General features: G+C 38.7%; 2 protein-coding genes across 2 annotated transcripts; one reads left to right on the top strand and one right to left on the bottom strand.

Annotated features, from left to right (window-relative positions):
- Positions 1-11,449, bottom strand: cdr2a (cerebellar degeneration-related protein 2a). The gene is made up of 5 exons (XM_079816187.1): positions 11,123-11,449; positions 9,206-9,318; positions 4,802-4,950; positions 4,558-4,725; positions 1-3,054 (listed from the first exon to the last, which is right to left on the bottom strand). Exons 1-5 carry the CDS (start codon positions 11,202-11,204, stop codon positions 2,226-2,228), a joined length of 1,341 nt encoding a protein of 446 aa, XP_079672313.1. The 5' UTR covers positions 11,205-11,449; the 3' UTR covers positions 1-2,225.
- On the top strand, positions 11,185-25,008 carry mfsd13al (major facilitator superfamily domain containing 13a-like). The gene is made up of 6 exons (XM_079816174.1): positions 11,185-11,850; positions 16,623-17,351; positions 19,374-19,528; positions 21,190-21,273; positions 21,431-21,574; positions 24,025-25,008. The coding sequence occupies exons 1-6, from the start codon at positions 11,698-11,700 to the stop codon at positions 24,164-24,166; spliced, it is 1,407 nt and encodes a 468-aa protein (XP_079672300.1). The 5' UTR covers positions 11,185-11,697; the 3' UTR covers positions 24,167-25,008.
- Positions 25,009-25,250: the final 242 nt, after the last annotated feature.

Below are 25,250 nucleotides of genomic sequence, written 5' to 3' on the forward strand. Positions count from 1 at the left end.
TGGTTCATTCATAAATTTTTATTTAGGCTACTGGATATTTTGTAACCTAAGTAAAATGTTAGTCATGCCATTATTCATACACAAATCACAGATCTTCAGAAAGGCATTGGTCTAGTCTATTGCATATTCTGCACCAGTAATATTCAGATTGTGCATTCCTTCAAGCATGTCAAATTTTATCATCTGCAGCTGATAACAGTAACAAATCATGTAAAACGTTTTTTACTTAAAACAATGAACTCCGATTCCAGATTTATGCTGAAACAATCATCAACTCAGTACAGAAGAGGTAACATATTCAATTTTATACATTCTCAACACACAATTTGCATGTGGTTATCACGAATTGATTGTTTTATCTGCAAATAAATGTTAGACAATTATTTACAGACAAGATATTTGGTCTGCATTTAAGACTAAGTCAGGCCATTGTACTATTTTTACATTTCGAGGAACACTGCTGAAGTCAAACTCATTTTTTTTCTCTCAAGCACAAGAGCTATATTTCTGCTGCACACTAACCTGTTATCATGCGCACTGTAGCCTTCTAACACAACAAGCATATAATTCTGCAAAAGTTTGGCGTTGTCGTTTAAAAGCGCTTGCAACAAACTTTTGTAGCTGTAATACAGTAGCACCATTTTCCTAAACACTGAAATTAAGCAATAAGATCAAAAAATGCAAAACACAACAATATATTTTTCCTCCCTCGTGACAATAGTCAAATATTTTTCTCATCAATGAACATTTGCTTTCTCTGCCTGCTACTGAAGACATCAGTCATATCTTTCTTTTTCTCTATCCGTCTGTCACTTTCCTAGACATCTACGCAATACATTGATCCAAAAAGTTGCTAATACTGTCATCTCCAACTCAAGGCATTTAACAGCTTCGAAATGTTGCAAAATGAACATGGTTGATCCTGATTAAGTATTAAGTAGCACATGGTTTGCGTTTTGAAATACAACAGTTATCAAACACATAAGCCGATAATAAGTAGGTACTGTTAACTGTTAAACCACACTGACCAGAAAACTACTTGCATCATAAAATGTCCTACTTTGTGCTGGTGAAACATTTAAGTAACTCAAAGTTCAATAGCCGTCAATCTTTGAAACAAAACACCCTCAGTCAGTACATTTCCAACATTTTCATCTCCATCAAGACATCAGTAACATTCAAAATGTTGACCTAAACCCATAGGTGGGATAAAATTGGAAAAACAATATCAAACAAGAAAATAAATAAAATCTCTGAATTACAACAAATGAAAAACTTTAAATAAAATTGGAACTAAAACAAAACAAAACTGACCGCAGGCCTGTCTAAAGTGCATAGATTCACAGTGGTGTTTAGATGAACATCCAAAAAAAAGAACCAAAAAAAAGTGCTGGAACTTGAGCGAGTGTGTCAGCCAAACATTTATCTACGATTTGCGCTAAACAAACTACACACACAAATTCACGTGAGAATTTCAAGCATATTGTTTACATTTACATGAGCTGATTCAAACTATTTTGCCAGCACATCAAACCATTGAGGTAAACTCTTAACCAGACGATTTATAAAAGCAGCAAACCATATTGCTCAAATACAAGAAATAATTTCAGTAACGTCATTGAAAATCACATGCAGTATTTTCTTTAAAAAAAAATTAATATTGCTTGTGACACTCGAAATATATGGCTACATATTGTCCTACTGAATTCCTTAAATCATTTTTTTTAAAAGGTTTTTAAAGTTTATCAGATGAATCTCACAAAAACATCTGGGTCAAAATTTCAATTCACAATATAATTTAATCTTTTAGATTCTGGAGTGAAACTTCTCTTCTCGTTTTGTGAGGTTGTCACCCTATGACATTTACATTAAGTTAGTTCATTATCGGCGTTAATGGTTAGTATTAATAATTCATTCTAGTCTCTGAACATTGGATGTTGAAGTCTTTAAGTCTACACAGACGTGGTTCTACGAATTCAAGAGGTGCTGGCAAACCCAAAACACAGATGCGCTCGGGCGTCACGTATGGCTGTATCGCAGAGGTTCACACATCTCAAATCACTGGCATAAGACTTATACAAAAAGCCTGCATTCTGCAGTTGCAGGTTGTGGATGGTTTGGTGTTGTATATTGTGTATAGGCACAGGTGTTATAGTGCAATCGACACACACACACAAAGACTATTAAATCTGTCGACACATTTGGGAGTGCAAAGCCCCAGATCATTACACTGAAGATGTATAACACTGCCAGCTCTGCCCGGGCCTGTTCTCACTCAGGTCCTCTTTGGTTTTCTGAATGCAGGTGAAGATCTCTTTAAAGAGAGCCTTGTATTCGGGCTGATGGAGCTCGTCTGTGAGGCAGGCGGTCTCTGTTGTTGTGGCAGCCTGACTCTTGCGGCGTTGCGCGTGGACTGTGGGCGTCTGCACGGCCTTGTGGCTGAGGCTGTCTGCCCCCTGCTGACAGCGGTGGAGCAGCTCTTCGTACTTCACCTGTAGCGCGCTGTACTGCGCGTCCACCTCGTTGAGCAGCGAGATGCCGCGCTGCTTCACCGCCTGGGCTCGGCGGATGCACGTGCGCTCGTGTTTGCGCCGGATATCATCAGCTCGAGCGCCACGGACGTAGCTCTCGCTGCTGCAGCGCCTCCTCCCCTGAGGAAACTCCGCCTCCAGCCCCTCCTTCTCCTCTTGCTCCACCCTCACAATTTCTTCAACACCAAAGAAGACGTTGTCGGGGAGCAGCGTGTCTGTCAGTCTTGCGCCGGACGACTCTGAGCGCCACAGCTGCCGCAACTCCTCCACTTCGGCCTCCAACTCGGCCTGCCGACGGCGCGCTCCCTCCAGCAGACTCAGGCGCTCTTCCAGTGCACCGTTTTCTTGCACCGTCAGCTCCGTCTCGCGCTCGGCCTCCACCCGTCGGGCTCGCTCAGCCGCCAGCTGCAGCTTAAGGTTGTGGAGGGTGTGCTGCAGGGTGGAGGTCTCCGCTTCCTCCACACGTCTGCCATCCAGTGCAGGGCAGGACTTCTCTTCATGCAGGCTCTCTGAGCTCAAGCACCTAAAAGACAACAGGATCTTGAGTCCCCTGCTTTTCAACATCAACCATTTCTTCAGAGATGTTTTTTAAAGATTCTTAATTTTGTTTTGGAAGTCTCCTAGAATAGGTTTACATGCATCCAAGATTAAAAACACTTTACTTTTCTCATAATATACATTGCATACATTTCTCATAATACATCGACTCGCTCTGATTGGACAGATGGCCCAGTTTGTTGTGATTGGTCTACTCTGATTGTTCAGATGGCGCAGTCTGTTGTGATTGGTCTGCTCTGCTCTGATTGGTCAGATGGCCCAGTCCGTTGTGATTGGTCTGCTCTGATTGGTCAGATGGCCCAGTCCGTTGTGATTGGTCTGCTCTGATTGGTCAGATGGCCTAGTTTGTTGTAATTGGTCTACTCTGCTCTAATTGGTCAGATGGCCCAGTCTGTTGTGATTGGTCTGCTCTGATTGGTCAGATGGCCTAGTCAGTTGTGATTGGTCTGCTCTGATTGGTCAGATGGCCTAGTTTGTTGTGATTGGTCTAACGCTTACAACATGTGTCGGATTGTCTATGCTGTCCAAACACCCTTTACCACATCTGAATTTCAGCTCTGGATCTTCCTCAACACTTGATACACAGTGACACAAACAGAAACAATGGTGTCAGTTTTATCATATCAATTCCAGTGCTCATTCTTTGGAAGAGATGCAAAGTGGATTTGCAGCACAGAAAATGCTTTTGACAGCACATACCAAACTCTTCCAGTCTCAGCTACAACTACAGTGTTTGAGGGGCAAAGTAGACATTGTTTGCAGGCAGTGAAGACCGTAGTCAGGGATTATACAAATTTGTTACAAATCTATGATTTACCTATTATTTTATTTCTGTTTTGCAACCAAAAGAACCTGTTGCTAATTGCATCACTGGGCCTGTTGCGCACTGTTTACTTCTAGGTCCATATTAGCTTCTCCAGCAGAGTTGGATTAGATCAGGGATTACTGGATTATGGTAGAAGGGCCGGGTCAGATTATGATGTCTGGCGGCCCTTAAAATGCCCAGTCAGCGTATACTAACGCTGCAGGTGGGTCGACCAGACAGATCAGAGAGGTCATCCACGAGCTGGACATCACAAAGAAACATCTACTTCAATTAGTCCTACTAGGGTCCAGCGACTCTAGTATAATTACAATGTTAAAGTCTCCATTAGATTGGTTTGACAAACATAAATTACTTTCTAGAATGGATGTATTGCCTACTAAAACAAGACGTTCGGACTGGGCTTGTCCTTTAATTAGTCGTAAAAGTTCATGTTAAGCTGGGGAAAACCCCACTTGACATTTTGTACCATGAATGAACCCACTTTTAATTAATTTGAGGAGGATTTCTCACCATCATCAACTCAAAGATAGCATGTACTTTACACTTTTCTAAAAAACATGTTGAGACATGAGTGCATGGTCGTTTACGTGATGCTGATGTGAATGATAAGGGTTTGTTGGCATCATTTGGCTCCAGACTCACTTATCTTGTTGCAGATCATAGATTTCTTTCAGACAGGACATGCTTTGGGCACCAAGGCTGCGGCGCACAGCTGCGAGATCTCGCTTGGACTGAGACATCTTCAGTTCATCCACCTGTTTCTGAAGGCCCTCCATGTGAGTCTGCAATCCATCTATGGTCTCAGTTAGACTGCGGACAAAGAAGAATAAAGTCACGTCAAGAGAGGCCAAACCTCAGCAAGACCTGGACTCGGACTCGTCCTCACCTCTGGATCCTGTGCTGGGCTGTGCGGTTCTCCAGCACCAGCCTCTGGTTGCTTTTCTCCAGGTCTCGTGCCGCTAAATCCAGCTGCTCATAAACTTTAGCGTGCTGGTCGTTCATCTGCCTCAGGAGATCCACTTGCTTGGTCAGGTACTGCAAGAGGCAATACAGACACAAGCCTTCAAATATTTTGCTTGTCAGATAGATCAATATGGACCTACCCACGATAGACATGATCTAGAGCTGGGTGATATTTTGAATATTCACAATTATACTACGGGGCCGTTGAATGCTTGAATCTGATTGGCTGATGAACGTTCTGAGGTGTGCAATTATTTTCTGGGAGATGCACAGCGAACGTAGTTCCAGGCAGCTCTTGACCGCATTACAGTTCCATATCACTTCGCATAGCTAACTGTAATAACGGAAATTACAGGACTAAAAACAACAATATGACAGACGATTTTCCTAAAGTAAATCTTAATATTTACGGTGAAAATATAAAACGTTCAACTACTGGGCGGCAGCAGTATTAGACAGTCCAGATGAAAACCAACAAACGGAAGCAGACACCAAAGGCAAGCTTTTCTGTCTCATTACTGAAATCACACATGCTCGCACACGCACTACAGTTTGCACAAAAAGGTGTCAGCGCTGCCCTGATGATTTAATCAGTTAGCCCATATAGTGGAGCAACTTAAAGGCTACACGTGACATTTTTTCACTAGCGAGGTAATAACAGCTGTTTAGAGACGCACAGAGGTAGCCTAATTCACACAAGCACTCTCTCTCTCTCTCTCTCTCTCTCTCTCTCTCTCTTTCTAATAACTTCATTAATAACTGCAGTAGAATGCTATCAACGGCTCAAGCCTTCGTTAACAGCTTTAAAATGACGTTTCGGAACTAACAAAAGAGCCGTTGGATGAGAAGCGGAAGAAATAGTCCTACTCACAATAGCGATTTAAGTACAAAAACCGGACGAATCCCTTTAAATATATCTTCGGATCGATGTCTTGAGGTGTGGTAACCGTAGTATAAGCGGAATAATTGACTCCGGGGCGTTCAATTATTAGAATAATAATGCACACCCGAGGTGTAACGGCCACTCCGCTTCGCGTCGTGACCGCATCACCACCTCGGGTGTGCATTATCATTCTAATAATTGAACGGCCCGTCGTCAATTATTCCTTACTTATATAGCTGACAATGTACAATTTAGCTACTTTTTATTAGGCTTAAGTTTCCAAAAGACACTGCTATTAGACTAGTATCATGCTCTTGTCTCATGAGAGCGTTAACACACCAACATTAGTTAACCCTAATGTTAGTTAACCACTAACCCTAACCCTAGTGCCCGCTGTTTAAGCCCTATTATATTTTATACTAGCCCTAGTTTTGTTTTCAGAAAATATTTTTTTTGGCCCCTAGTTTCTGTAAATAAAATACCAAATAATAATAAATTGCTACATTACATGATTCCATGTTTTTGGTTCTTCAAAAGAAACAAGAAACAGTGTTGAGGGGGGGATTTTTTGTGGTTTAATCTTATTTTAATGCTTGTTTTGTGTCATAATTTTAGGTAATCTTGATGGCCCCATAGAAAATTGTGTTCCTCCCTGGCTCTATTCCAATATTTTCTCAAATTAATATCAAAAGCTTGAAGAACATCAAGATTTGTCTGTTTTTAGATATTTCCAAGGCCATAACCATGTCTTAGACATAGGGGAGACCACAGTTTGTTTGTTTTTTTGCATGAGGAAGGGTGGGGGGGGGGGGGATATTGGTCTTATTGGTTTATTTAAAGGAATTAAAAAATTAAAGGATTAAAAGGGATTTAAGGAATTAAAGAAAAAGAAATAAGAACGGTAAAAGTTCCTGTTCTATTGTAGTTATGAAGTAAACTATATACATATAGTCAATATGCCAATAATATACATATATTTTTTTATGTATGCACACATTCACTCTTATTTTCGTCTGCCTAATATATAAAAATGCAAAACGTTTCTTGTCACGTCAAATTCAGTAATGATAATAATGTCACATTTTCAAATAAAAAGAAAAAGTGTCAAGTAGTTTACATCACTTGATATTCCTGTTGGGCACTGAACGTTTTTACAGTTGTCAAATATTAAATGTTTAGCTACTTTCATCTTACGACGCACTCTTTCACTGCTATAACTTTAAGTGTTGCATTGGAATTCGCATTAACAGTTTGGTTATTTGATTTGATTGGCCATCTCACATTCTGACAGTGACGAGCGCTGAGGCAGACCAACCTAAAAATGTAACATTTACTTTTGTCATCCTAGCAACAAACAGAGGCCATGTCTAACATTTAGAGAATGGTTGACAAATGTGTTTGTTGCTGCTTAGTGGCACAGAAAGACATTATTTTTTTTCATTTGCGCTCCCATCTTGGACATTTGTGACCCTAGAGCACAAAAACGAGTCATGCGCCTCACGGGTATATTTGTGGCAATAGCCAACAATACATTGTATGGGTCAAAGTTATCCATTTTTCTTTTATGCCAAAAATCATTAGGATATTAAGTAAAGATCATGTTACATGAAGATATTTTGTAAATTTCCTACCGTAAATATATCAGAAATGTATTATTATTAGTAATATGCATTACTAAGGACTTCATTTGGACAGATTTAAAGGCGATTTTCTCACTATTTAGATTTTTTTGCACCCTCAGATTCCAGATTTTCAAAAAATTTGAAACCCTTATAACTGGTTTTGTGGTCCAAGGTCACATTTATCATAACCCCTGAAAGTGCACAATAGACCTCATCATTCAGAGTAAGCCAATGCTAAATACGCTCTAAACTAAAGCATCTGTTGCTGAACCACAGGCACAAAACTGCATGAATACTCACAAGTTACAATGACATTTCACAACCAAATACACAAGTGTCTGTGCAAACGTTTCCCTGCTCTTTCGTAAATGTTTCACTACATGACACGGAAGAGTAAATTCATGTTGCAATTAACAACTTCCCACTGCATTGTTTCTGAGAAAGGCTAGAGAGACAACATGCAACCCAGTTATAAAGCCAGGATCAAGTGAACATCCACTATTAGACACTAATGCTGATGAAGTCTGCTTGAGATGTAATGCTACATACTGCATACTGTTTAAGTAGTACATAAATGCATTATGCATGATAAACTTTTAAAACATTTATAAGCTACATTTTTGTCACATGACTTCACTTTGCATTCGAATGTGGCATTCAGTTATCATCTTTGAAATAAATTGCAAGCACTTCTGATTTTGGTAGGCCAATAAAATAATGGAAATGATGTGGTTTGTAATTACTTGGGGTTTATTTGGAACAATGAAAACCCTAGAATGTCGAGTCAAGTGCATTGCTGGATACATCATTCTGTGCAGTGTGCTTTGCTGCATATTTTGTGCAAATGTGATGTTCATGGTGTTCTGTGCACACAATAAGGATAGTACGCCATTCCAAACATTAGAAAATCAATTGCATAAGACCGTATAGCCACGCCAGGCCATTAGCCAAACGGGACACCATGAATCTCAGGATTGGTGTCATGCCAGACACAGACACGGAGTCAGAAATAGCAGTAGTCCTGCTGCACGATGTCCTCAGCCTGAGGAGGAGGAAAGAGGATCAAACAGGAAATCTCCCGCCGTTTACGCATTTCCATTAAGTGAAGGACTAGCTGAGTTCATACGAGTACAGCGACAGTGAAACCAAACTAATTTCTGCCTTTTTATTGGATTTTGCTCTTAGATCAAGTAACTGGCCACCATTTCTTTGAAGTTTTCCACCATTTTAGGGGTCGTTTTCACGACATCGTTTTAAAATAAAACTTCAAAGAATTTTTTGGGAGCCTGAAAACTCAAACTTTTGAAAACAATACCGTTATCGTCTCCGTGTAAACTACAAAAACGCGAATTTACGTGTTCAGTCTATAAGCGCATAGTTTCTTCACAAAGTGGCATCGCCATCTACTGGCCTGGCATGAATAATACAGCATGTTTAGTCGTTTTCACGGATCCGTGTGAACGGGCAACGGGGAACGTTTTGACTACTTTGTTGTCTGTACGCGGAAAATGTAAAGGAAAAATGTATCCATTTTTAGTACATCGTTGTCATGTAAATGTACACCAAATCAGCTTCACTAATTCATTCAAACCATCCAACTAGGTGCCAAATATTCCATATAGTCTCTCAATTTACATGAGACCATAAAAACTGCATGCATAATTACTCATAAGGTCACAATGCATGTCTAATTGATAAAAGCACAACAACACAAAGGGCATTTCCAAACCACAGAACACTATCCATACAACATCTGTGCCATGTGGGAAGAGTTAAACAGAACAGAAGTGGTGGATTTTGGGAGCTGTGGGAGAAATGTCACCTCAATCTCCTGCAGCTGCTCGTGATTGGTGGAGTACATCTGCTTAAGGCCCTGCTCCAGCTCATGGTTCCGGTCCAGCAAAGTCTTGCCCAGCTCAGCGGCCAAATGGAGATCTGTCCCAAACACACACACACACACAGAGGAGACAGGGCGGTAAACATCGAGTATAGACGTTAGTGGGTGTTATCCTGCCAAACCCAGCGGTAGGAATGAAAAACCAGACGCCCAAACAGAGTCACAACAACAAGTCTTTCCACAATAGCATCACTTTTTAGGCGTGATCCACAATAGCAGTCCTCAAATTAGTAGCTTGACTGGTAGTGCATGATGCAACGCCAGTCATGGGTTTGATTCCCAGGAAACACGCATGCGCTGCTGAAATGCGTCTCTGAAATATGAAAGTTGCTCTGGACAAAAGCATCTGCCAAAGTAACAGTAAAACATTTAATCCACTTATTCAGAGTGAAATAAGGACATTTAGATCTAAATGAAAATAAAAGTACACTGCAAAAAATGCTTTTCTTATTTAGTATTTTTGCCTTGTTTCCAGTCCAAATATCTACAAATTCTTAAATCAAGATGCATTTACTAGACAAGTTAAATTACATAAGATATTTTTTTCTTGTTTTCTGGGGGGAAAAATCTAAATGAATTGAATTATCTGCCAATGGGGTAATAAAAATAATCTTATCTCTGTTTGGGACAGAAACAAAATTATTTTTCTTAGCCCATTGGCAGATGATTTTGTTTGTTTTAAGCTTAAACCATTTCATTTTCCAGAAAACAAGAAAAAAATATCTTCTGTCATTTGACTTATCTAGTAAATGCATCTTGACTTAAGAATTTTTAGATATTTATACTGGAAACAAAACAAAAGTACTAAATAAGAAAAGCATTGTTTTTGCAGTGTATAATGGACATTTCACATTTTGTATGCATTTATGCAAACATGCAGACAAAATATTAAACTGGAAAAAAAAGGTTCTTTTGAGGGAACCCAAAATGGTGTGTATATAGTACACATTTACAAAGACACATTTCACTGCTTATGTTGCATTTGCAACTGTACTTAATGACATTTAAAGCCAATAAAACAATGGTTTCCTCTTTACAGGTTTTAGATTAACCAAATGTGACCCTGGAGCACAAAACCAGTCATGCGTCTCACGGGTATATTTCTGGCAATAGCCAACAATACATTGTATGGGTCAAAATTATACATGATTCTTTTATGCCAAAAATCATTAGGATATTAAGTAAAGATCATGTTCCATGAAGATAATTTGTACATTGCCTACCGTAAATATATTTAAAAAATTATTATTATTATTAGTAATATGCATTACTAAGGACTTAATTTGGACAACTTTAAAGGCGATTTTCTCATTTTTGCACCCTCAGATTCCAGATTTTCAAATAGTTGTATCTCGACCAAATTTTGTCCTATCCTAACAAACCACACATCAATGGAAAGCGCATCTATTCAGCTTTCGAAAAATGTCTTAATGACTGGTTTTGTGGTCCTGGGTCACAAATGATATTCAATACACCGTGACATGAACACGGTATACTCGAAGATGTTTCAGAGTATCCTCATCAGCTGATGACGTCAGGAGTGCGCATTTAAAGGGTTTATATGGGCGTGACCTTCAGTTGGACAGCTTAAACACTGCCATGTATCACCACTACATATGAAGACATTCCTCATTCATTTCACACAAAAATTACCCATAATTTTTCACCTGACCTTCGAGAAAGTCAAGTCGAATGCCTTTATCCATTCATTTTCCAGGTGCTATAGTCAGCATGAATGTGGATATTTGTAATTAAATGACCTTTGATGTAAAGCACAAGCATCTAGCATCTTTCTAACGTGTATATATATATATATGAGCATTATTGGTGAGGGAGTCTTACCATGCTCCAAATCCTTCCTGCTGTACCACAGCTCCTCCTCATTGCGATCAAAGTCCTCCTCTACTATCACGTCCGTCAGCATCTCGACTGCAAACAAAGCTTTGAGCGCCCGTTTAGTTTCTCCTCCCGTTTAATTTAAGGCATCAGCACCCTTTGTCTGATGGATAGACGCCGGTGAGCCCGGGATTTCAACGCTTCAATCCCTAGCGGTGTGAACCGGCGTCTACAGCAACGTGGCAGAGTCAGACTCAGCGTTGCCGGAGTGAAGAAGACGCGAGGATAACAACAAGAACGGATCTTCTCGCTGGCCAATCAGAGGACGAGTGCGGGGACTATAGGCCACGCCCACCTCCGAGAATCAGGAAGTGGTGCACTGCACACTGTTTTTAAAATGAGCTCAGTTGTAGACGGATATAATCATAAAAACTTAAGTGTTTTAACTATTTATTTTCTGGCAATATTCTCTTGATGTGTCTTGTGGAAATTAACGAATAAGCTGCGAGTGCACGAGTTTTATAATAGTGTTAAGTTCCATTGTATTTTGCTTACATTTACATTATTTCCGTGTTATCATCATGGCCATAAGGGACTTTGCTCATCCTGCGGCTTTGGCTTACTCCATGACAACACTTGGTGCTGCCATGATGAACAGCATTTTTAGTTTCTACTATGTAAAGCTGTTCTTGAACAGGTACAAAATATCAGAGACAGCCTTCCACCAGTCGCAGGTGAGAGTTTACAAGTTCTAACATTAATTTGAACTGCTATGTTCTCGGCTATATGAAAGTTGCGGAAAACTATATATTTTTGTAATATAATTCATGTGTTATAATAACTTATGATTTAAAAACACCCCCAAGCGCTACTTCTCTCTCTGAGTCTGAACAGCAAGATTCGTAGGAGGAGCGACCAGCACTTCTTAGCCAATCAGAAACGAGAGAGAGAGGTGGTAGTAATAGGACCATAGGACGGTATAGAATACTATAGAATATTTTAGCAAAATGTCCAAAACTTGCTTAAAGGGATAGTTCACCCAAAAATGAAAATTAGCCCATGATTTACTCACCCTCAAGCCATCCTAGGTGTATATGACATTCTTCTTCTTCTGCACAAAAAAATAAAACATAAGTCCTTATATTTTGAAAACTGGTTTAAAAATGGGATCGGGTTAGTTAAAGGAACTGTGTGTAAGAAATGTATTTAAATTAATCATAAAATCGCCCTGATATGTCACTAGACATTAAGAAATCATGTTAATTTCAAATATTTATTTTTTTATAGATTTATATCACTGACAATAGTTGTCCGGCCAGGATATTGTCATTTCAAAAGTGAAGTTGCAGCCCTCAACTGATGTTGATGTTGACATGTTGTGTTTTGGCCTGAAGCACCACCCTCCTCCTATCTACTAATCACGAAGTCAGTAGTGTTTCGGCATCCGGGTTGCCAGCTCTGCTCTAGTTACCACAGCTGCAACTACAAACTTTTTGGATAAAAAATAAAACTTTACGAAACCTAAAAGACCTCGTTATGAATCAGAAAAACGTTGTGACAATGAAAAAAACAAAGAACTTGCTGTGTAGGACTCGTCACTTGCCATTGGAAGCTCCTTGTAGCAGCCTACGTTCCTGCTGGATCCTGCTGCCTATCTGGCAACCTCGAGTCAGGGGGAGGGGGAGAGGGGATACACCGCTCTACAGTAATTTGAAAGTGATTGCAGTTCCAGTTTTGGCCACAATCTTACATACATTTCCTTTAATGGTTTAACCAGGATGGTGACCTATTTATGGATCAGCTGTGTAGTAGCTCAAAATGCACAAAAATTAAAAAATGTGAACCTGGAGCACAAAACCAGTCATGTGTCTCACAGGCAGGTATATTTCTGGCAATAGCCAACAATACGTTGTATGGATCAAAATTATCCATTTTTCTTTTATGCCAAAAATCATTAGATAGTAAGTAAAGATCATGTTCCATGAAGATATTTTGTACATTTCCTACCGTAAATATATAAAAAATGTATTATTATTAGTAATGTGCATCGCTAACGAAAAACGGCGATTTTCTCAATATTTAGATTTTTTTGCAACCTCAGGTTCCAGATTTTCAAATATTTGCATCTCAGCCAAATATTGTCATGTCGTAAACCACAGATCAATGATAAGCTTATTTAGCATATACTACCGAATTCAGCTTTCACATGTTTTGTTTACTGTTTTGTGGTCCAGGGTCACATATACTTTGAGGTTCCTAGAACAATTAATATGCAACACCTAACCTAGTCAAAGTTTAGAGGTAATATTAAATAGCCATTATAATACAATAACATACAGGATGTTCTTTCTCAGTCGAGAGAAGATCAAAACCCTGAAATAACACTGTAAAAAAGTTGCTGCCTTAAATTTTTAAGTACAATCAAGCATGGCTAAAACTTGCTTAAACTAACCATTAAATCAAAAGGGACAATTCCTATTTTTTTATGGAATATTGTAGTATTTTTTATTTAAATGATGTGTCCGGGCAATCAGGGCAATCTAGACATTTGGAGGCACTAGGCAAAATTTATGTTGGAGGTCCCCCACAACCACACCACACCACACCCCCCTAATAAAAAATAACACCTTGAAAACACTTGAAACAAATATGATTCCCAACCTTTTTATTTATACAACAACTGTTAAGTATTTTTACTTCTATATCCATAACACTCCCACCCACTGTTTGGGATAATGAACAGTTTTTCCTACTCTAAACTAGGGTTGCAAAGAGGGCAATTAACAATTAGGCTATTTCATAAGACATGCTGTTTATCACTATCATACTTGCTTCAATGAAGGGATTATATTAGTAAAACAACTGGTTAATCCCATTGGATATTTGTTATCATATGCTGAACTTCTACACAAATTTTAATTACCAGTTAAACCAAAAGTTTGCAATTGTTCTTGACGCGATTGCAAAGAGTGAGATGTTACTCTAAATCAATATGGGCAATCTTTGTGGTAACATTCTCATTGATAATGTTAATGTTTTAAAACATAGGGATATAAGAAATGCTCTTTGTTCTGTGTCTTTTCCTGCAGAGAGATTCTTTTGGTTATCTTTATCTGGTAATATTGGGTCAAAGCATGGAAATTGCCAAATACGTTTTTGTTAATAACAAAATTAAGGAAGTGTCTTACAAAATACTTCACAGATAAGCATGTTTTGGAAAGATTTAAGCTTAATGTTTCATATACCTGTGAATTTTGTGCACTAGAAAAAGGAACTATTTTGCATCTGTTTCTTTCACTGTATTTCAAGATTATTTTGGAAAGATTTGGAAACTTTTGTTAAAGGGGGGGTCTAATGCTATTTCATGCATTCTGACTTCTTTACACTGTTAGAGTTGATTCTCATGCTAAACATTGACACAATTTCAAAAAAACGAGTTGGACGTAGGGCTGCACGATTAATCGCAATTACATTAAAAATCGTGCATCACGCTCTGCGCGTAGGGCACCAAGTGGTCAGGGGGGCACCACAAGAAAATGCTCTCTCTAACACCCCCCCCTTTAACACCCCCCCCCTGTATAACCCTTAAATATCATAATAACACCATTAGTGATAGCAGCAAATACAGTGGCAATTTTGTTTTGGAGTAACAAGAATATTATATTGAGAGATAAATGTATGATATTTTAGCACTTTGAGATATTGTTTAATGTAAAGTGCGTTACAAATAAAATGTATTATTATTATTATTATTATTATGTAAATAGATCACCATCCTGGTTAAATCATTAACTAACCCGATCCCCTTTTTAAACCAGTTTTCAAAATATAAGGACTTATGTTTCATTTATTTGTGCTAGAAGCCGTTTCACTTGGACGTCACAACAGAGAAGAAAAGACTATAGGGGTGCGTCTCAATTGTTCAACCATCCTTTCTGTCGTTATAATGAAACAAGTAAAGACTAAAGTTAATATAAGCAAACAAACTTAAACCAGTTAAACCAGATTAGCTGGTTTAACTTTTTGAAATTATTTCCATGTTTAGCATGAGAATCCAACAATCCAACCTCTTTAACAGTGTAAATAAGTCAGAATGTATGAAATAGCATTAGATTAGCTTGGTCTTGCCCGGTCAAGCTAATGTTCAGCTGGTCTTTCAGCCTCGCCACCTTACAACAACACTAAACCCCTCGAAAACTATCAAAACACACCAGCGTGAGCAGGCTGAATGGCCAGAGAATCACCTGAACGAGCTCATATACTTCATGCCAAATCAAGGAAGGAAATGTTCTTTAGGCTAACTAACCGGCTAAAATCAAGGTGTTTTTGAAACTGCCTGTCGGCACAAACGTTCAGTTTTTAAAGGGATAGTTCAGCCAAAAATGCAAATTCTGTCACTCTTCCTCATTTGCTCCTTATTTTCCTTCTGCGGAAGATATTTTGAAAAATGTGTCAGTTTTGTCCATACAATGTAAAGTCAAAGGTAATCCAAAAGTGTAACCAACATTCTTCATTTACCATATATTACCATAATTAAAAGTTATACAGGTACAACCCTTGTGAAAAAGGTGTACACTTATTATAGCAAACAAAAGAGTACTTATTATGTAAATAAAATACTTAAGTGCAAACTGAATGTAATGTTTTCTGACACTTAATTTGCATGTTATGTACAATTATAGTTTAAATGTTTAGTATATTATAGTTAAATATATAGTTATGCAATTTGACTGTTTTTATGACCCACTCAAGTAGCACAAGCACACCTTTATATGTATTATCATAATTATTTATATTGTCTTTGAAATATGGTTAAAGTTACTGCCGAATGTACTGACAAACATTTATGATAAACTAAAATATACTTGAATTTAATTTCTATTGAAACTTAAATGTAATGCATTTAAATATATTTGCAATTACACATTTGTGATGAAGTTGCAATTTAGTACATTCAATCAAAATATATTAACTATAAATGTAATATCACATAGCACAGTAGAAAATGTGAGAAAATGTATAGAGAGGAATCCTTTTATTTTTAATATTTAAAAATGTGTGCGTGCTGCTGCGCATCCCTGTGTGTGTAATAAGCAGAGTGTACACACGTTGTGCGCCGCCTACAGGCACACATTACTAACACACCCTTTAAATAACACGAAAATACTGTGCTATTGACTTTAGACCAGGTTTTTGTTGGTCAACGGCACAGACGTTTTCAGTTCCTTAAAATAGGCTTTTAGACCAGCACGCCCATGGGCGAACAGATGGCCGCGAGTGCATTTGCTATTTAAACAATGTGGCGCGGGACGTGAAAATGATAACTGCGTCGGACTGAAACTAGCAAACATATGTATGCTGCGTGTATGATAGGGCCCAATGTTGTCAGCAGCACTAAACATAATGTTACTCATGGGATGTTTTTTTTAATATCCTGTTATCATACACACTGAATTTGAAGTAGTATTTGGAGCAGTAAAGATCTCACAGTTATGTCTCTCCACAGGTTGTCTATATGATCTGGAATGCACTCAATGACCCCGTGTTTGGATATTTACAAGACAACTCGCGCATGGAGTGCTGCTCACGGCGGAGGCTCTCCATTTTATACGGAGCGCCCCTGTACGCTCTGTCTTTCTTGCTGGCGTGGTTCCCGTGGAGGACGTATGAGGCGGGCGATTGGCTGAGCGGCGTCCACCTCATGGTGACCCTCTGTGCGTTTGATGGCCTGCTCACGTTCGTGCTGTTGGCCCAGTGTGCCCTCTTCGCAGAAATCTCCGGACACCATCAGAACAGACTGAGGCTGATCAAATACAGCCAGGTGGCGTCTCTGGTGGGCTCGTCCAGCGTGCTGTTCAGTGGTCTCATCTCCGCAAACATGGACGATTTTGCTGCCTTCCAGGGCTTCAGCGTGGTGGTGGCCGTGCTGGCCTGCGCTTGCATGTTGTACACAGGCTTCCACAGCGAGAGTCGATTCGACAGTAAAACCTCAGAGGAAAGTTCCCAGAGTCCGCAGAAGCCGCCGCTCTCGATGTCGTCTGTGCTGTCCATGACCTGGCAGATCCTCACCAACAGAGACTTCCAGCTCTTTGTGATCATGAACTTTTTCCAGGTGTTTTTGCTGGCTTTTTACAACAACTTCACCTTGATTTTTGCAGAGCACCTCATTCCTCAGGACGTCCTGCCGTCGCTTGCCAAGAGCGTCATGTATGGAGCGGGATTCATCTGCCCTCAGGTGCTTTTCAACAGCTACTGTTACTTATATTGTCATTCATAATACTTGGATTTGAATATACCCCCGTTTCAAGGATAGACATATTTTTATAGGGGTGATTGGGACATTTTTTCCAAGTCATCTCAATGGCAAAAGTGTCCCAATCACCCTGAATTCACCCTAACTAATCATCACTTAGGATTGACATGTCTAGTTTGATTAAAATGAACCCTGGTGCGATTGCACTTTGAATAAGTGTGAACGCTGCCATCTGAACTCTTTCCACTTCCATACAAACTCTGCTGTGGTTCGAGTGATATATGAATGCAACAAAACAAAATGATGAAGAATGAAGAAACAAAAACATTACGTGATGTGACTCTAAAATGGAAAGAATGCTCAAGCATACCTGTTTTTTTCCATCATAGTCACAGTGTTGCCCATCACAGTTTGGGACAGGTGCTGGAAACACGGTCTTCTTGAAGATATTTTTTTTGTGTGTGTGATGGTGGGATTCCTGCCGCTGTTTTGACTCCTTTACACACTTTATAAGCTCTTCACGAGTTCTCAGCTGGACAAAATACCATCACATGTAGCTACGCACATACAACGAGCGCATTTATCCCAGCACACAGCATTGTTTTGGATATTCAGTCTCAAAATGCCTGTACCGAACTGTGATGGGCAACATCGCGACTATGACGATGAACTTTATAACAGGTCGCATCTTGTGACAACATCATGTCCTGTTTTTAGTTTGTTTAAGTCTTTTGTCCGTATTATGTTCATATTTCATTCGAACCGCACCAGAGTTCAGATGGCAGCATTCACACTTAAATGAACCGGACTAACAGAGCAATCGCACCAGGGTTCGTTTTAATCTATCCAAACATGCCAAGTGTGAACACACCCTAAATGTTTAATTTTCTGTTCTGGTCCGGGCCAAAAGAATCAATAGAACCTACAAGTGTGAACACACCCTGAGATCCACATCAAAATACAAATTAGTGTGTTCACTTGCCTCACAAACCCAGTTCACTTACTTATGCACTATTCAATGTCGTTTTTTAGTATAAACTGCGTGAAAATTCCAATAAGAAAAAGCTAACTTTAAATACTTGCACTTAATTAACTGACAAAACAAAGTGTGTAATGTTGGACACTTCATGCACTCAATCAACTGTCACAGCTTTAGTTACAGTATGTTGCAGAGAGGCTATCAGATCCTGAGGTTGAATGACAAAATAACCTCATAATATCATTCACTAGACAATTGAGCATTAATATAACATAAGTAAGTAATATATCAAAAGTGCATAGTGTGTATACAGTTCTGCTCATAAGTTTACATCCCCTTTGCAGAATATACAAGATATTAACTAAATAAAACTGATGATCATAAAAATTGCTTATTTTTTTAGTGCTGTCCTCACTCCTCAATAAGCGGTTTTACATAACAAATGTTTTCATATAATCCACAAGACATAATAAAACTGAATTTACACAAATTAACTAGTTCAAAAGTTTACACACCCTTGATTCTTAGTACTGTGTGTCGTTCCCTGGATGATCCACGGCTGTTTGTTTTGTTTTGTGATGGTTGTTCATGAGTCCCTTGTTCGTCCTGAGCAGTTAAACTTCCCATTGTTCTTCAGAAGAATCACCCAGGTCCTGTTGCACTTTCTGTATGATTTTAAGATCCATCTTTTCACACTGAGGGCAATTGAGGGGATTCATACACAACTATTAAAAACATTCACTGATGCTCAAGATGGCAACACGTGCATTTTCTTATTTTGTTTAAAGATATATTTCTTTCATTCTGCCCTTAAGAAACTACATGAGATATTTACACATTTGCCCAATGGCAAAACGAGTACAATTTACCCTGGTCATCATCCAAGTTTGCACCCACCGGCTCTAAATGCATATCATGCAAGGGGTGTGCAAACTTATGAGCAGAGCTGTAGTGCGTCATTTGGGACGGAACAAATAATGGCCGCTTAAACGTCACCTAAGGAAACCTTTCTGTTTGTTCTACAGGTGTTGGTTTTGTGCAGCCAGAATTTTCTCCATAAGTTTGGCTACTACAGACTGATCCTGATCAGCTTCTATGTGGAGGCCGGAGCTGCGGTGATCATGTTACTTCTGGGTCCAGGCAGCTACTATTTCCTCGCATTGTTCCTCACTTCCAGCATGTGAGTAATTACTGCTCTTTCTGCCCTCAGCTGGGCTAAAGGAATAAATATGTAGATACCACAAGATATGTGCTTCCAACAAGAGAGCGACTACAACTGTGGCATGTTCACTGGGGAAGTTTAGCATTTAGAGATTTACGCTACCGTTCAACAGTTTGGTGTTGGTGAACTTTTTAGTGTCTCGTCTCGTCTGCTCACAAAGGCTGCATTTATTTGATCAAAATACAGTAAAAACAGTAATATTGTGAAATATTATTAAAATGCAAAATAACAGTTTTCTATGTGAAGATATGTTAAAATATTATTTATTCCTTTGATCAAAGCTGTATTTTCAGCATCATTACTCCAGCCTTCAGTGTCACATGATCCTTCAGAAATCATTCATGATCAAGAAACATTTACGATTATTATCAATGTTGAAAACAGTTGCAGAGAAGGTTCAAAACAAGTTATTTGAAATAGAAATCTTTTAAATGTAAAAGCTTTTATTGATCATTTTAATGTACCTTTGCCAAATAAAAGCATTAATTCCTTTTTCAAAAAAGAAAAGTCTTGCTGAGTATTTACCAGTGTATAATGGTTTTAAAATGTAGGCCAGATTATGTGTTTTCTGCTAATTAGTGTATAAAGCATTCTTTGATGCATACTAACTGGGCTTATAGTACGTGTTTTCTGAATAGGGCTGGGCAACATTATTAATAGGTATTTCCTTTGAAGTGATTTAAAAAACCTTTATCCCATCAGAAAAGTACTTTTTGAGCAAGTACATAATCAGCCAGTGTTCTAAATGATCTCCTTCCCTTAGCCCGATTCACAACGGTAAGCTTGTAATAATGTGTTATAATTTGAGTGGTACTGGTAGATTTCCATGTGAAATTCGAGCTTCCGCCATTCGTCTTTACACCATTAAGTCACGTCTGTATACATAAAGAAAGAGTCCGGCTAGTAGGCAATATCAGGTGTGAGGATGCTGCAGGTGGCGGATCGTTTCTGGCCTCTTCTTACAGCAGCTGGAATAACTAAACTTGTCACTTTGATGGCGGATTGTAATCCAGAAAGTTCAAAACGACAATCATCGGTGACAACTGGTGCGTTGATAAACATACTCCTCAAAACATCCGATTCATAACTGCAATTTCAGGGTTCAAAGAGGTAAAACTTACGGACTGCAGATTTAATGTAACCTCCTCCATTTAAATACTTCAAGTTCAGTTCAAGAGTAATTTATGCAATCGTATATTATTTATTTGAAACAATTTAAGAGCTGTTTCATGTCTATCCTTGTATTGTTCAACTAGCCGAGGTTGATATGGGATGTACAAAGTAATAAGTAATGCAATACTTTATAGAGCGAGTCATTTCTACAGTAATCTAATTACACGGTTTAAGATGTTGAAGATGATTTTTAGAATAACTTACTCAATATAACAATGCATAGTACTAGTAAACAGTAATGTGGATATATTCGTTACTAAAACAATTTAATGAATGAAAAATGTAACGCAGATGTGAATAAGTGATTATGCAATGAGATTCACTTATGAAATTGTCATAAAATGTGTAATAATACCATAGGCAGAAAAAAATGTTGCTAAATGGACCTAAGGGAGAAAAAGTCAATGATTAATAACCCTGTCTCTGAATGTATGATGGTGAATTAGGGTCCTGGTTCAGGCGTCCTTCAGTCTCTTCAATCTGCCTCTGGCTGACATCATCGACTCTGACCTGCAGAGATACAAGCGCAGGTATTTGGGCTTTCTCCTGTGTGAAGCACTTAGTTGACCTGCAATACATCGTGTGCTAAAGGCATTATAACTAACTGGCTTCTTAAGTAGTCACACTCCTTATGCCACTATTTGCTAATATTATTTCTGTCATTAAAATGTCTCTAAATGTTTCCAGCTCTCCTCTCTCGTCAATGGTTTTCGGGACCAACGCTCTTTTCACGAAGCCGGCGCAATCTCTGGCTCCGATGATGGCCGTGTCCATTCTGAACCAGTATGGCTATGCGGAAATGCATGAGGTTGGAAAGGCCGTGGATCAAAGGTGCGTTTACCTATCAGATATTCCAATACAGTGTGTCAACACAAAAGACTGTCCTGGGATATTTATTTCAGCCTCCTCTTTAAATCATCCATGCGCACATAAATCAACATTGCCAGGTCTGTGTAGCAAAACCAACCCAAAGGCCAATCAAAAATACCCCAAAAGGAGCCCAATGACCCTATCCAAATATCAAGACTCAATATATTCCACCACTCCCATAAATAAAATACATGTTTTATAGTCACTGTTATGCGTTATACACAATTTCAACTTGAAAAGGGTTGAAAAGGGTCTACTTTATCCCTTAAAGGCATGAATGTTTCTCCAATCATTATTACACATTCGGCTCTTTTGCGACCCGGATCTACATCTAACACACGGATGGATCTCTACCTTTCGTGATAATATAAAACTCTCCTGATGTTAGAGTAACAATTACAGAAGAATAAAATGAAGCATATTTTGTTATCTTTATATTCCTCATATTCACCATCTCAAACATATTCTCAAAACTATAATTTATATCATCTTAAAAATCAATATTTATATCACGCTTCATCACCAGATCCACCATCAAGTGACAGTGACACTCATATTTGATTGCGTTCAGCAGTAAATCACTGAGCCATTTCAAGTTTTGCTGATGATTCTTCCTATTCTTTTGTTTTCTGCCTGCGGTAACTATGAGTGAAACATCACTTCATTATTGTGTGTCAGACATTGTCATCTTGTGGAATAAAGGTGAACTGCACTTATTCAGTCATCAAAGATTAAATTATTGTTGTACAGAAAAAATATACACTGTTACACACATGGGCGTCGGAAACAAAAAAAATGTGGGTGGGTCCTCAGAATTTTTTTACTGGAGTAGATGCCAATTACATTAAGTACAAATGAAGAGTTCAGATGCAAAAGCCTCTAAAAGCCACTTTGGTCAAATATGAGATAATTGTACTGAGTGAATGCTCTCTGCATATAGTATACGTTCATAAAATACTTTAAGTTCAAACCCACTAAATCCCAGCCTCAGCCCATTCAGAAGTACCAGTACTTAGGTAGAAACCTATACATAGAAGCCTGACAAAAATGCATATTTTAAAGAAAAACATCAGACGGACTGGCTTTTGCATCTGAAGTCTTCAAATATACCGCTTCGCTTGCTAAACGTATTGTTCGGAAAGACAAAATTACGGAAATCGCCATATCATTAAGAGCGGCAGTAGTGTAGGGGTAAGATGCACGGCATCTAGTTTTGACACAAATCGACCTGCGGTTCGAGTCCGCCTTTCACCGAACTCAATCTTCTCCCTTTTCCCATCACATATCAGATCGGAAAGGCATTCATTTTCAATCAAAATTAAGAAAATATTAGAAAAGTGGAAATAAAGTGTCTAACATATGTTTAAGAATAAGTGTGTATCGATTAGGGGTAGGTAAACAGACATGTGCTGAATGTTAGAGACGATAAAAGTGAGTGGGTCCAATATCATTAATCGTAAAAAGTGGGTGGGTCTTGTCCCACCCACATACAATGGTTCCGACGCCCATGATTACACACCTCGGGTCGCTAGCGACCCAATACAATTTTTTACAAAACGTGAATGGGAAAACAGGCACATTTTTATAAAAAAATGTCTTGTTATATTGTTTTTTTAATTTATTGAGGAATACTAAGAAGATTGATGTCTAATGCTCCGAACAAACTTATAATCCCCTGATACGACCCGGAATGCCATTAAAATAAACCCTCCACTTGTTAATGACCCTGTGATCCTTCTGAAGTCTACAGAGACACAAACAATCTGTTTAAACTGGACGTGTCAAAGGGAACGTTCTTCCATTTGTCCTGTTGTCTGCAAACTCAATTGCCTGGAAGAATGTCAGAAACTGAACACACATCTGTATACTGTATCAGTGTAGACATCTTCGGAGATTAGATTATAATGGGCTCTATTTGCTTTTGACGTGGCGCTCACATCCAGCCGTAAAGCGTCTGAATGCCACTGGGTGATGATGTATAACTATTCATTGATGTCTTGCTCTGGAGGCAGTCATTTGCAGTGTTTGCCCATGTGACGTCACAAATCCCTCAAAATCCAGAGCTGTTTTGGGGGTTTTAATCATTCAAGTGGATGCTGACACTGCTGGTCGAGGAGAGACCCCTGATAAAGCACTAAATAAACGCCCCATTCATTCAAGCTATGAAACCTGCAAGATATTTTAATTGTACAAAGACCTCTTATATGTCAAAAGATCAAGGCAAATTTGATTTCTCATGTCATGACCCCTTTAAAAGTAGCCCAATTCCGCGGGAAAACCACAAACTTGGCAACCCTTAAAGTAACACTCATTGTGACCTGCAATGGTCTGTCTTCCTCTAGTGGTGGAAAAGGTGCATTGCATTCAAGTATTTACGCTTGCTCTCTGTTCTGTTCTTCTCTTCCTCCCAGTGCTCTTGAGTCCCTGCACAGCATGATGTTTTACCTGGTGTGTGTGGTGCCGCTGTGTGTCACTGCCCTGCAAGTGCTGGCCTGGAGGCCCTTCTCCATACGGGACAGCCACACTCTGGACGCAAAGTACATCGATGGCTGAATTCAGCTCATCCTTGTGTGCTCTCATGTGCCACAGCTTATTTAGATGTTGATTGTCAAACTACAGACCATACTGTAGTGAGAAAGGGAATTTGTAGATTAATCAGGAGTCAGGGATCTCCGGAAAAGCCGGTCTGGTTTTTAGAGGTGTTGTTTCTCAGGCTATATTTATTGTTTTAAGTAGCCTATATGCTCAGATTACGTCACAGAAATGCAAGAAATCAGATACATTATCTGAAATGTTGCAAACTGTAATATATGTAAGGGAAATATACAGTCCGTCAGATGTTTTATAGATGTTAAATAAACCCTGACAGTCTGATCATGTGATGTCTTGTATATCCGAGATAATGACCAGCTGTCTGTACATTTTCCCGCTTATTTCACGCTGCTCGCCAAGTAATGGTTTGAGTGTAAATGATTTGATTATACGTGAAGAGTGACACAAGAGACATGAGAGACAAAAGGGAATAAATATTTTAGTTTCTGACAGCAGAATGCTGTGGTTGACCAATCAGAATCAAGTAATTCAGAGACTGAGAATTGTGCAATATGTTTTTAATAAGATAATGAACTGCTGCTGGACGTATTTATGATTGTAAAAGACCAAATCAAACGCAATTCACAGTAAGCTATTAAAGGTATAATTCAGTCATATACCAGAAAAGTACATGAACATTCTCTGTTTTTTTATATAAATTTGATAATGAATGCATATTCGTGCCTTTCAGGTTGATGTACCCAGAACACTTTTGGTTTATTTATTTATTAGTAGGCCTAAGTGTTTTCATTTTTGTAGTTACTTGTTATTTGATACTGTCAATAAACTTGGCCTTATAATCAAACACTGTGTGATATGTCATAATTATATTTGATTTGATTTAAGATAATAGCCCTTTTATTATAGTAAAAGTGTAGTAACCATGTTTTTTTGGCTGATTGATTACCGTTAACCACAGTTTTATTACAACCCCAAATCAGAAAAAGTTGGGACAGTATGGAAAACGCAAAAAAAAGAAAAGAAGAAGTGATTTCTAAATTTACTTTGACTTGTATTTCATTGCAGACAATATGAACACAAAATA

Source organism: Gobio gobio (genome assembly GCF_949357685.1).
Source record: "Gobio gobio genome assembly, chromosome: 1".
NCBI lineage: Eukaryota > Metazoa > Chordata > Actinopteri > Cypriniformes > Gobionidae > Gobio > Gobio gobio.

Excerpts from the sequence above, each read along its gene's own strand:
- mfsd13al (XM_079816174.1), top strand. The coding sequence starts at position 11,698 with ATGGCCATAAGGGACTTTGCTCATCCTGCGGCTTTGGCTTACTCCATG. Across the intron at positions 19,529-21,189 it reads TTGTTCCTCACTTCCAGCAT|GGTCCTGGTTCAGGCGTCCT; the intron begins GTGAGTAATTAC and ends ATGGTGAATTAG. Across the intron at positions 21,274-21,430 it reads CTGCAGAGATACAAGCGCAG|CTCTCCTCTCTCGTCAATGG; the intron begins GTATTTGGGCTT and ends AAATGTTTCCAG.
- cdr2a (XM_079816187.1), bottom strand. The coding sequence starts at position 11,204 with ATGCTGACGGACGTGATAGTAGAGGAGGACTTTGATCGCAATGAGGAG. Across the intron at positions 4,726-4,801 it reads GCCCAGCACAGGATCCAGAG|TCTAACTGAGACCATAGATG; the intron begins GTGAGGACGAGT and ends CTTTGTCCGCAG. Across the intron at positions 3,055-4,557 it reads TATGATCTGCAACAAGATAA|GTGCTTGAGCTCAGAGAGCC; the intron begins GTGAGTCTGGAG and ends GTTGTCTTTTAG.